The following is a 13,093-nucleotide window of genomic DNA, read 5'->3' as shown; positions in this document are numbered from 1 at the left end:
ACATAGACCTTACTTTAAACTTTAAGTAGTACTTTTTAAGAACCACATTTATAATACTTTTTATTATAGATGGAGACCAATACATTCTAAAGTTAGAGTTCCCTTATAGCTATTGGTCCCTTGCACATAACAAGTTCCATGTGATCATTTCGTATAAATGCAAAGGTTTGAGATGATACAGTCAAACAATTTTGAACCATTAGTACATACAGATACAATGACAACACTAGGGAAACGTGTGTACAAACTAAACAATGCGGTAGGACCACAATATATCTTTTTAGGTAACAAAAGCATTGACTTACAAAGAGAACCAATAAAATCCGTTCAACATCATGCGAAAACTACACTCTAAGAGCCGAGACACCTGGGTAGTAGCAACGTCACAAATATAATGGTTAATTGACAAAATAATAGTGAGAAAGTAGTGTGTCATTTGGACATTAGTGGAAGGAATAGGCTTCCTAGGGCCTGATCTTTGAGTATTATGCCTTGCTTTAGCATGAGTGCCTATTAAATAATGGCAATTCTAATTGTGCACGGACTACATGTAGACAAGGGGGGGTCCACAAGAGGAAGGATGCAAATTATGGGGCCTTCTCGTTACATACAAGTAGGTACTATGGTTCAACTATAGGACAACTTGTACTCTTGGGCCCTATCTGCATGTGCATAAGGATGATGTAGTCTCATGTGTTTTTTTAAAACTTAGATCTAGTAGCTCCATAACAATTATAATCTTGAGGGTTTCTCCTTTTCTTTTAAACAAGCTTTAGAGCTATGATATGTAACATGTGAGTTTTGACTAAAATAGGGGATTCCTGATCTTATATTTGTAAATTACATAGCATAACATTGATGTAGTCCCATGTGTTTTTTTAAAACTTAGATCAAGTAGCACCATAACAATTCTAATCTTGAGGGTTTCTCCTTTTCTTTTAAACAAGCTTTAGAGCTATGATATGTTCCATGTGAGTTTTGACTAAAATAGGGGATTCTTGATCTTATATTTGAAAATGACAATATTCGTTAAATTATTTAAAGATGGGTTATTTGTCTTTTATACCATTGTATAGATGGGCATTTGTTTAGTTGCATTGCTTAAGTCTACACTCACTGTAAAGTATGTGATCTAATAGATAAAATAACAAAGATGATGTATACGAAAATAATATTTGAGCAATATGACAGAAGAACCCACATATTGGGGAAATTGTAGCCATTAGGGTTGCTACCTCCATAGCAAGGAGAACAACACAAGCATCAATTCTTATGTGTAAAAAGACATAGTGTTGAAATCACATGATACACATTCGTATGGCGTGGCTGCACATAAAACTTGAAATAGTGCTCCTCATATACAAGGTATTATTGGAACAAAGCTCCATAAAAGATATCCTATGTCAATGAGAGATACATGTCAACCTTTTCTACATAGTACTTAATAGTGCATGCTAGAATGTGACCCCCTTCGTATGTTAGGGTTGATTTGTGTCTCAAGATATCCATATCAAGTATATTGCTTCACAAAGTACCAACTCAAGTTTCTAGGTAGTTTGGAAGCTACCCCTTGTTCAAAATCTCTATGTAATGTGAGTACTTAGTCTCCACATGGTATCATATTTTGTACCTTTTGTAAGTCCCTAAGTTTATTATAGTGAGAATTCACGTGCAAAGCCACACATTTCTTGCTCATGCGAAAAAATACTCAAGAGGTCCTGTCACCACTATGGAGCTCTATCCTTTTCTTCCTTTAGAGAAAGGTTACCATCTTGCAAGTTTTGATACTTTTTGCCATGAATATGGCCATCGCCTTTTTGCTCCTTTCAAGTGGCTAGCTAAAGGCTTGTTTCTCCTTGACACATACCTCCATAGTTAGTATGAAGTTTGAAGTTTCTTTTCCCCTTCGAAAAAATCCTTACACCCCCTCTTCCTTATGTTTTCTCTATGTCTTTCCCTTAAGTTCGATCTCATCAGCTCACCCCACTTGCTTTCAACTCCTTCGCCCTCTCGTTTCTCCCTTCCTATCCTTTTTTGCCTTCGCTCTTCTCTCTTCTCCCTTCCTACCTCATTTTGTTTAATTCCTCCCTCCCTTAGTTTCTTTATCATTGGCTCCATCCTTTCTTGCTCTCCATGGTAACCTCTTTTAGATAGCCTTTCTCTGGATAGAGCTGGAGCTTACTTGCCATTAGATCATCCAGAGGTCGGAGGGCGCGATGACAACCCGTGGCAGCGCATGGACTGTACTGTGATTGACGGAGTGACTGACGACACTGTGTGACTGCGCGTGGGTGACATGTGGCATGACTAACACAACTGACAATGCCATTGACACGTGGCCTGACAGAAGACATGTGGAGCGGCACGGGGCGTGTTGATGCCTACCAACGTGGCACGATAGACGATAGTAAATGATGATGTCGCTAGTCAACGTGGTGACTCCAAATGATGTGGCGAGCGGTGGTCTTGCGTACGTGGTAGATTATTACAATTGTGTGTGTGTGTGTGTGAGCGCAAGAGAGAGAGAGAGAGAGAGAGAGAGAGAGAGAGAGAGAGAGAGAGAGAGAGAGAGAGAGAGAGAGAGAGAGAGAGATGATATATATAAAATAAATAAATAAATAATATATTGTATAAATATTATATATAATATTATTTATTATAAATATTTATTTATCTTGAAATAGGATTATATAAAAATATAAATAAATACATACATATATATATATAATAATTATAGATATAATATATACATATATAATATATATATACACACACACACACATAGAGAGAGAGAGAGAGAGAGAGAGAGAGAGAGAGAGAGAGAGAGAGAGAGAGAGATGATATTATATAATAAATAAGTATATAATACACTAAATAAAATTTATATACAAAAATATAAATAAATACATATATATTTGATACATCTTATTTATTTTATTTATTTATTATATATATTTGTTTATATTTGCATTTATAATCATTATATTATGTATATATGATACATAGAATTTATATAAATATAAATAAATAAATAAATAAATATGACATAATGTATAATTATCTATAAGTATTAGATCATATAAAAATATATGTAAATATGTATAAATATATATGTATTTGTTTATATTTATATTTATACATTCATAATTATTATATATGTATATATTATATATCTAAATTTCACTATAAAGTACTCTAAAAGGATTATATATATACATATTTACATATATTTTTATATGATCTTATACTTTTTCAATTTCACTATAATCCTTTTAGAGTACTTTATAGTGAAATTGAAAAAGTATAAGATCATATAAAAATATATGTAAATATGTATAAATATAATCCTTTTAGAGTACTTTATAGTGAAATTTAGATATATAATATATACATATATAATATATTATATATCTAAATTTCACTATAAAGCACTTTAAAAGGATTATATATATATATATATATATATATATATAAACATATATTTTTATATGATCTAATACTTTTTTAATTTCTTATATATATATAAGAAATTGAAAAAGTATTAGATCATATAAAAATATATGTTTATATATATATATATATAATCCTTTTAAAGTACTTTATAGTGAAATTTAGATATATATATATATATATATATATATATATATATGTAGAGATATAAAATTTTGATTTCTGCGAGAGAGAGAGAGAGAGAGAGAGATTTTGTACTAGATAATGGTCTCCCCACTGTGAGCTTAACCAATTAGTGTAAGGCTTGAGAGGTCCCGAAGTGACTATGAAGCACCACATATCGCGAAGGAAGTATTCAAACAGAGGCCTATTAATCACAAGGACTAGGGGACATCAAGTTTATATTGGATGGCAGAGCGTGCTACAAGAAAGGAAACGATCCCTTCTTCAGGGAAACATACAATCATCAACTCAACTGCACCCATGTCACAAGTATAGCAAACACATCTCCCAAGGTGTTCCCATAGCAACTAAAGTTTCCTTCTTGATTTCTTCCTTCACCTCACAATATGCTCCCTACTTAAACTTGTGACAAACCTACTCCCTACTGGGGAGTATCAATTTGGGGGTACCTATTCCCTACTTAAACTTCTTACTATATATGGAGGAGGCTAATCCCAAACTTGCAACTAGAATGTGTGTCTACCCTTTAGCATAACACTCTATACCTTAAGGCTAGAAAGACTAAACAACAACACCTATGGGTATATAATTATCTCTTCTCTATATCTCTATCTTGATATTCCTTATTTGTGATGTTGCACAAAAAGGGCAATGCCATGTGGCACGCCTCCTTGCGACCTCTCTTATAAAGATAAAGTGCAACCATCTTTAGCTGCTGTCGATATTTATAAATAAAGTCTCAAATTGCATTCCTTTTGAAATGAAAGGGAGCCTAGGATCCCAACCTTGAGACTTGATGGAGCAGGTCTCTATCCCATCGTAGATGGGTCATGCTACTCGTGATGATTATACACATTGTTTTCCTTACTAGTATCATTGTTTATTGTGAACATTGAGGATCAAATGGAAGCTTTGCTCTTTTTTTAATGCAAGTCTCTCAGAAATAACATGAACATAGACCTACATTATAGCAAACTTATTTAGGGCCTTTCCCCACGTACCATTACTTTATAGTGAACCTTAACAACACAGGTACTCATTATGTTATGCATAAAGTGGTCTTAGCTAAAAATTTTGGATTATTTTCGCACAAAATGGTATATCTTTACATTGTGATGTCCATTCTTTGATCTTCGAATTGCAATCGCTTTGAAATGAGTACCCATCTTGGATAGTTTCAACTTGGTCTAGAGCTTCAAAAATACATAACAAAAATCTTGATTGAAGTAGTATTCGGAGTGTCCACCTTTAAGTTAAACCCTTCTTTTCTATATTTCAATTTCTTTCCCTTCACAAAAGGTCCTTAAAGTAGGTATTTCCTAGGGGTTAAATTTATAGGCATCTTTATCATGCTATTAAGAGATTTAACATAAATGGAATCCCAATGGGAATGAGTCTCCATTAAATTCGTTTACTAGTACTTCTTAACTAAGTAGTGGGAATAGGCCAGTACTTTCAATTTATTGACTTTAAACATAGACCTTACTTTACACTTTAAGTAGTACTTTTTTAGAACTACATTTATAATACTTTTTATTGCATATGGAGACTAGTACATTCTATAGTTAGAGTTCCCTTATAGCTATCGGTCCCTTGCACACCACAAGTTCATGCGATCATTTTGTATAAATGCAAAGGTTTGAGATGATACAGTCAAACCATTTTGAACCATGACAACACTAGTGAAACATGTGTACAAACTAAACAATGTGGTAGGACCACAATATATCTTTTTAGGTGACAAAAGCCTTGACTTACAAAGAGAAGTTAGAACCATTAAAATCAGTTCAACATCATGCGGAATCTACACTCCAAGAGCTGAGACACTCGACTAGTAGCAAGGTCACAAATATGATGGTTGATTGACAAAATGATAGTGCATGATTTGGACATTAGTGGAAGGAATAGGCTTCCTAGGGCCTGATCTTGCTTTAAATGAGTATTATGCCTTGCTTCAGCATGAGTGCCTATTAAATAATGGCAAATCTAAATGTACATGGACTTTGGACTACACGAAGAAGAGGGAAGCGTGCAGATTATGGGCCCTTCTCGTTACATAGGAGGAGTAGGTACTACGGTTCAACTACAGGACAAGTCGTACACTTGGGCCCTATCTGCATGTGCATGATGATGTAGCTACGATTAGGCCAGGTGGTCCATGACTCTGGCCCAATTCCCAATTTCCAAGTTGCCCAGATTAGAGTGTATTTGATGAGGAGGAGTGGTCCACACTCCTCAAGAACATGTTGATGACTAATTGTGGGTTTGAACACGATGATCAAGTCAAGTTGATGATGTGGAAAGGGTTTTACTGCAAGAGGACAAATGACAAGATCTCACTGCTGATGGTTGCTGTAGAAAAACAACGAGGTTTTGTTGACCAGAGTAGTAGGACGTGGGACTTGGGAGGGGAGTCACTATGGATGGCCAGGTAGGGACGGTACATATCCTGAGATGAAGCTCTGGCTAAGGACGAGGGGCTGATGTGAAATCTGCCGAGGAAGAGCAGGTAGAGGCAGGCAGCAGGGACTGCCATGGAGGGGAAAAATGAAAGCTCGGTGGATCTGCTGGGCAGAACTATGAGTCTGTTGTGTGCAGAGGGTGTTAAAAGTGATTAGTAGGGAACGAGGAATGAGATGAAGGATGATTAGTAGGGTGAAGGAAGAATCAGATAGGGATGATTAGTGGGGAAGGATAAACAATCAATCACGGCAGGGATGAGAGACTGCTGTGAGTTTGTTGTTAGTAGTTGGTAATTAGCAGGCAGGGAGAAGAGAAGAAGCCAGGTTCTGCAGGCAAAATTAAGGGGAATATCAGGCAATGCACTGTCCAAAACTAATCATCATTTTTTGCTTTGTTGATTTGCTCTTCTTCTCCATCCGTACTGTTTTCCTGGTTCGTCTTCCTCTCTCTCATCAGTCATCAGTACTGCTTTTTTTTATTCCCTGTGGGAAAAAGTGCTCCTCAGGTGCGGGGTTGCAGAGTGCCAAATCTCTCCCACCATAAGCACACTAAATTTCAGCAAAAGAAGAGCACGAAAGGGGCATTCCTAAAAAGCAAAGCAGGAGGAAGATCGGTGTCTCTTCTTCCTCCTCCTCCTCACCTTCTTTCAGTTCGTCTTCTTCTTCCCTCTTCCTCCTCATCCTCATCCTCATCTTCTTGATGCTGCACTCGATGCTTCTTCTGTGCTGTGTGCCTCCTTTTGCAAGGTGAGGGTTCTGTTCTGCCTGCCAGTTTCTGTGCATCGATCCTCTCTCTCTCTCTCTCTCTCTCTCTCTGCCTGTGCTTGTTGCAGAATCACAGCAAACTTGGCAGCACGTTCTTGAGCAAGGCTCCTTCCACTCTGTGTGTGCTTGCCTGTGGGCGTTTGTCGTTGTGGGCAAGCTCTGCATCTCTCACTCTGTCTCTGTCTCTGTCTCTCTCTCTCTCTGTGTCTGTGTGTGTGTGCCTTGTCTGTCGGCGTGCCGGCCGCATCCCACGCCTGAACACCACCAGCATCTATCCGTCGGAGCAGTTGGGTCGGTGCTCTGCAAGATATCCTTCAAAGGGTGCTCAGTCGGCCACGCTTGAAAGCTCTCTCTCTTTCCTTCTTCCCTCCCTCCTTCCTCTGCTTCTTTGCTTCCATTCTTTCTGTTCATTTCCAGCCATCTCCCAGAAACTCTCCTCATTTCCAGCCTCCTCCCTTTCTGGGTTCTCGTCCCTCTGCCTTCTCACATCTCCCCACATCGTCTCTTGCCCTTTGCACTGCCTTTCCCATTGCCCCCAGACCCATTTCTCACCTCTTTGCCCCTCTTCTCCTTTCGGATCTCCCGCCCTTCCCATGCTGCTTGCCCATCCTTCCAACCTCCCTTTGCTCCCGCTTCCCTTTTGTGCTTGCATACCAGGGGCTTCTTTGACTCGCATCCCATCACTGGCTCTCAATTCTATGCTCGCAATCTCCGCTTCTAAGAACACGTTTCTTTCTTAAGGCACTACCTTGCTCATATTACAGGCGCAATCCTAGCTTTCCCTTCTCTCGCCGTTGGCTTCAAGCGGTTCCATTACTGACCTCCCAAGAGGTCAGATGATTTGTATGAGGGTTTTCCTGTCCAAGGAGAGAAAAGGCGAGGGGACTGCTGGTAAATACGGATTGTTGGCCGATCAGAATTTGATTTTTCCCCGAGGACGGCCACTCAATCCGTTCTAGATCCCTCTAATACAGATCTTTGACAAGTTGCGACTTTGCATCCAAAGGTCGTATTCCTTAGGCTGATTCAAGAGACTTCTTGAAAGGTCCAGGCAGCACCAGAATGTGAGTTGAATTCCACGATCTAGGTGTATTCCAAGTTTTCGGATGACGAAATTACTATCAGCGTGCTGGAGGCCTGTGGAGCGCTACCTGCAATCTAGCGCTGATGTCGTCGATCGTCAGCAGGACGCGCTCCTTTGGCACAAAGATCTTACACGATATGCTACTGGGGACTTTTCCATTGCTGTCGTGCAGGCGAACGAGCTGTTGGAAGATCAAAGTCAGGTCAAGATAGGTCCTTATGGCACCTTCATAGGTGTGTATGATGGTCATGGAGGACCAGAGGCCTCTCGTTTTATCAACAATCATCTGTTTCCTAAGATTGAAGGTAAGAACTTACAACACAGGACTTCGTTAAATTAGGGGATAGATCTGTGTCTGTACTTGAATTTTGGGATACCTTTTCCATTTCAATCTTCAACCAGCAACAAGAAGCTACTTCCCAACGCAATTGTAACTTTGGTCCGGCTGGCAGGATTTGCGCAGGAATTAGGGGGCATGTCCACCAAAGTTTTGAAGGAGGCCTTTAGTGCCACGGAGGAGGAATTTTTGGGCCTTGTTGATAAGAATTGGCGATCCAAACCACAGATAGCTTCTGTTGGATCATGCTGCCTCGTAGGGGTAATTTATGGGAATAACCTGTACGTGGCAAATGTTGGGGACTCCAGGGTTGTTCTGGGAACTGCAAAGCAAGGCCGGAGGATTGTAGCAGAGAGGCTTTCTGAGGAGCACAATGCAGGTAATGCAGAGGTGCGCGAAGAGCTCAAGGCTCAGCATCCAGATGATTCCCATATAGTTGTGCTTAAACATGGTGTTTGGCGGGTCAAGGGCATCATTCAGGTGTGCTCAAATCAGAACCCTCTCCTGCACTGTCATTTTTTGGAATTGGAACCCTCCACTGAATCAAACGTCCATGCATTTCAATAGAGTATTGTTATTGACCTGTTGTTTTATGGCAGGTTTCCAGGTCCATTGGGGATGTGTATTTAAAGAAGCCAGAGTATAATAGAGACCCTCTATTTTCTCATTTGGGATTAGCTGTGGCTTTAAAGAAGCCTGTACTATCGGCGGTACCATCTTTGCATGAACGAACCCTTGTCCCGGAGGATCGTTTTTTGATTTTTGCATCCGATGGGTTGTGGGAACACATGAGTGACCAAGAAGCTGTTGATTTAGTGCAGAAAAGTGCACGAAATGTATGCCTAATCCTTTTGGGGTCTTGTTTGACTTTGATATTATCCAAAATTTTGTTCTTCTCCTGTCTTTTTGGTTGCCTATAATACATGTTGGTTCTACTGGTGGAGTTGACACGTGTCCCTTTGGTTGCCCTTGACAGGGCATTGCTAGAAGACTGGTCAGAGCTGCCCTCCAGCAGGCAGCCAAAAAACGGGAGATGCGCTATTCAGACCTCAGAAAGATTGAGCCTGGTGTGAGGCGGTATTTCCATGACGATATCAGTGTCGTGGTGGTGTATCTAGATCATATGTTGCTGAACATAGCAGGAACAAATCCAAAGCCAAGGACTCATAATGTTTCGGTAGACAGTGTCAATGTGCCATTGGATATATTCTCTTCTGATAGTTTGGAGAACATTCCCCTAGTCTAAACATATTATTCGTTTCCATTTCCTGGTTTTTGAAGATTTTTGTTAGTAATACACTTTTGAGAACACATTATGTTCCTAATATGTTATCATCTCAGCTTGTCGATTCTTTTACTGTTTATGAGCTTTGTTTTGCATACTTTAGCTTCTTCTCTTTGCTTGTGATTTTCTAGGTTTTTAGAAACGCATTTTGTAGTTCAAGACAAACTTTGTTAGCAGAAGATCTCTTCGAAGATCATCCCAAAGCTGTCATTTGCCCATCAACTGGTTATGGGTCTATGAATAGTCCTCATCATTATTGAGCTCAATGAAGAAAGACACCATCTAATTCTGCTTTTGAGAGGTGCACTCACAAACTACTGCTCTCGCACTTGCTCTTTCTTCTTAAACTGTCTTACTTTGGAAATCTCTTATGGATTCAAATTCTTCATGGAAGTTACTTCTTACATTGCCTTGGATTATTTGTACAATGGCTTTTTGGCGTTGGAACTCATCAAGACAGTCAAAATAGATAGCGCTCATATTTAGGCATTATTTCTTATATATATATTTCTTTTATTTTGTATGGGCAAAGAAAGTTTAAAAGAAAATTTGTTTTGTTTCGGGTTTGTCAGGCTTTCAGAAGGAAACCTGGGTGCATAAATTGCATGGCTGAGGGAATCAGATGATTTGAATTTGTCTGTATACTTTGCAGGGGATAAGTAGTATGCATGTAGGTTAGGGTTCAGCAACAAAATGGGTAAAAGGATGGTGTGCCTCCATGGTCACATGTTTCAATTTATGAACCCATTGTTTAAGCTTGTTTGGAAGATGTGGTTTGTACATTTTTGCTGGTGTAATGCCCTCTTCCGAAGATGTGTTTTGCATATTCCCTAGACTAAGTGACGCATGGAATGCCTGTCTAATCTAAGGTATCTCATTGTAAAAGTAAGGTTATCATTGTGTCTGGGACCTGAGTTAGATGCTCTTTTATAATCGGTCCTTGAGCCTTGCAGGAAACTTTAGAGCAGTCAGTTTCTAATAAGGTTTTCTTTAGTTCATGGAAGTGCCAAGCAAATTGTGTATGTTGCTTTTTCCCCGGATTTGATCCTGACTAATGAGCGAGTCTGGGCGAAATAGAACGGGAAACAGAACCCCTGATGGTGTCGGTGATAGGGGGGGTACGTGAAATACGGGATGTGTAAGGGATTTAAATACTTTCTATTGAAGTACCAGCCTAAAGCTGCAGATTTCGATATAGTTGAACTTGTCTGTGGGACCTTATGACAACTCTTGTGCATCATGTAGCCTATTTCAATGCGTAGCAAAACTAAATCAAGCTGGGAGCATGAGTGGTTGATGTGGTCTAATTGTCTATGTTGCTTTTTCCCCGGATTTGATCCTGACTAATGAGCGAGTCTGGGCGAAATAGAACGTGAAACAGAACCCCTGATGGTGTTGGTGATAGGGGGGGGTACGTGAAATACGGGATGTGTAAGGGATTTAAATACTTTCTATTGAAGTACCAGCCTAAAGCTGCAGATTTTGATATAGTTGAACTTGTCTGTGGGACCTTATGACAACTCTTGTGCATCATGTAGCCTAAACCAAAGGGTTGGGGCACCCATCGTTTCCATGGTCATCCTGGACTTCATCATCCACATTTGTTCATGGTCATGCTAGACTCCTATGTACTCTCGTCTATCATATTTGCCGGGACTGAATGTCTACTGGTTGTTGCTTTTTGCATCTCAATTTTGCTCAACATGTATACACTTCCTTGGCCGCATAAGCTCAAACTTTTGTAATAAGCTCAAAGTCTTTTGTAATGCCAACATTGCTTGAATTCGGAGCAAGAACCCTACCATTATTGTAAAGGACTTTAACTATGTGGGCTGAAACGTTTGCAACTAGGTTTTCTCCTTTTTTGAGCCCATTAGTCTAGGCCTTCCATCTTTGTCAAAATCTTCGTGCCTAGCAGAACAAAGGGAAATAGCATTGTGTTGGGCAAGTGTATTTGGATAGGAACTATAGAAAAAAGGGGAATCATCACACATGGTTGAAGAGGACGAGGGTAAAGAATAATTTCTTACCATTACTAGAGAAGCTTCATTTACCAACTCGCCAAAGAAGTGTAAAATTTGTCTAATGTCTTTTCACTACCCGTGGTTTGTTCTTTTTGCAAACACCCAAACGAAACTCAATAGCAAATGAAACTGCATGGATCCACATTCATGGAAAAGCTTCCATGTCTTATTTGCCTTTTGAGGACCACGTCTCCAAATCAAAATTACATTTTGGAGTTTTTTATTCTATATTGTGGTAGAAAAACTTGCGTCTTTGCTTCTTGATCAATCATGACTCTGATAAAACCTTTTTAATACTAGTAGCAAGTATATTGTTTGACATGGCATAGCAATTCACAAGTGACGTATATGAGGACATCCTTATTGTGATGTTTGTAGTCAAAGAACACCCAAGCATGTGATTGTTCAGAGCACGGGTCTATTTAAGCAATGAGTTGGGTTTTGTGGTAAAACGAGAATCATTCTAGTCTACATATTGCCATATTCTATACTTGCCGATAGAAATGTGCAATTCATTACTTTAGAAGAAAGGACACCTAGGAATCAAATTTCATCATACTTTTACCTTCATAACTTAGTGCGTTTTTTGATCCTCCGCTTGATTTCCCACCCTCATCCCCTCTCTCTTATGGGTAGTTAGAAAGCTATGGCAATTTCTTGGGACAATGGTCTTGTATAGATACAAGATGGTCTAGCTCTCATATAGTGCTAAAATCATGGAAAGAAAAAGCATAAGCAAAAGCATACATTGACTTCATAAGAAGAATGTATTTCTTCCTCACCATGAAAAGACATTGCAAAAACAAGTGATAGTCTCAAATTTGCTTGAAGAAAAAAGGATAGCAGAAATATACCTCAAAATTAGGTTCTCACATTCCTCTTCTATATTTATTCATTTCAATCTCTTTATTGTAATTTGACTAAAGAACTTTATCAAAAAGTAAGACCTTTTGGTAAAGTAACCCTGCCACTTTGCCTTTCATATATCTCTGTAGAGCTTGATATCTTATTTGTAAGGAGAAAACTGAATAAAAGCAACAAATCAATAGGATTCCTACATATATGAGCTTAATGATCTACCATGCATCTAAATTGTGCAAGCATGTATTTCATTCATACAAAGATGAGAGCTGTACTTAGTTGATCTCAACTTGAACATTCAATATAATATGAAATGCTCCATACACTTAACATTGCATCTTCATCCTTAGATGTTCACCCAAAGGAGCAATATTAGATGCAAACTTTTGCAGGCCTTGATAGTGAGGATAACATCATCTCATATTGCACATAATGTTATTATAAGAATTAACATCGTTAGAGCATTAAAAAGGAATTCTAGCCCATTGTCTTCTCATTCTCTACCTAGCTATGCCCACTCTCTCTCTCCCACTCTCACCTCCTTGTTTTATCATCGTAGCCCCTTTCTCTAGAGAAACCTTGAGTGTATGACAACAGATGTGGAGAAGAGAAAGAGAGGACATAACTTGGAGAAAGACAAGC

General features: G+C 38.9%; 1 protein-coding gene across 1 annotated transcript; it reads left to right on the top strand.

The window, feature by feature from the left end:
* Positions 1 to 6,483: 6,483 nt before the first annotated feature.
* LOC147901956 (putative protein phosphatase 2C 46) lies at positions 6,484 to 9,640 on the top strand. The gene is made up of 4 exons (XM_087374579.1): positions 6,484 to 8,249; positions 8,397 to 8,761; positions 8,881 to 9,117; positions 9,258 to 9,640. The coding sequence occupies exons 1-4, from the start codon at positions 7,967 to 7,969 to the stop codon at positions 9,525 to 9,527; spliced, it is 1,155 nt and encodes a 384-aa protein (XP_087230705.1). The 5' UTR covers positions 6,484 to 7,966; the 3' UTR covers positions 9,528 to 9,640.
* Positions 9,641 to 13,093: the final 3,453 nt, after the last annotated feature.

The sequence above is a fragment of the Dipteris shenzhenensis genome, chromosome 5 (genome assembly GCF_047967505.1).
Source record: "Dipteris shenzhenensis isolate YYH24624 ecotype China chromosome 5, Dip_SZ_1.0, whole genome shotgun sequence".
Taxonomy (NCBI): domain Eukaryota; kingdom Viridiplantae; phylum Streptophyta; class Polypodiopsida; order Gleicheniales; family Dipteridaceae; genus Dipteris; species Dipteris shenzhenensis.
Note: the sequence above shows the minus strand (reverse complement) of the source record. Positions and strands in the feature narration are given on the sequence as shown.

What these genes read in the sequence shown, in the direction of transcription:
- LOC147901956 (XM_087374579.1), top strand. Translation starts at nt 7,967, where the DNA reads ATGACGAAATTACTATCAGCGTGCTGGAGGCCTGTGGAGCGCTACCTG. An exon ending in GGGTCAAGGGCATCATTCAG is followed by an intron (nt 8,762 to 8,880) that starts GTGTGCTCAAAT and finishes GTTTTATGGCAG; the next exon opens with GTTTCCAGGTCCATTGGGGA. An exon ending in TGCAGAAAAGTGCACGAAAT is followed by an intron (nt 9,118 to 9,257) that starts GTATGCCTAATC and finishes TGCCCTTGACAG; the next exon opens with GGCATTGCTAGAAGACTGGT.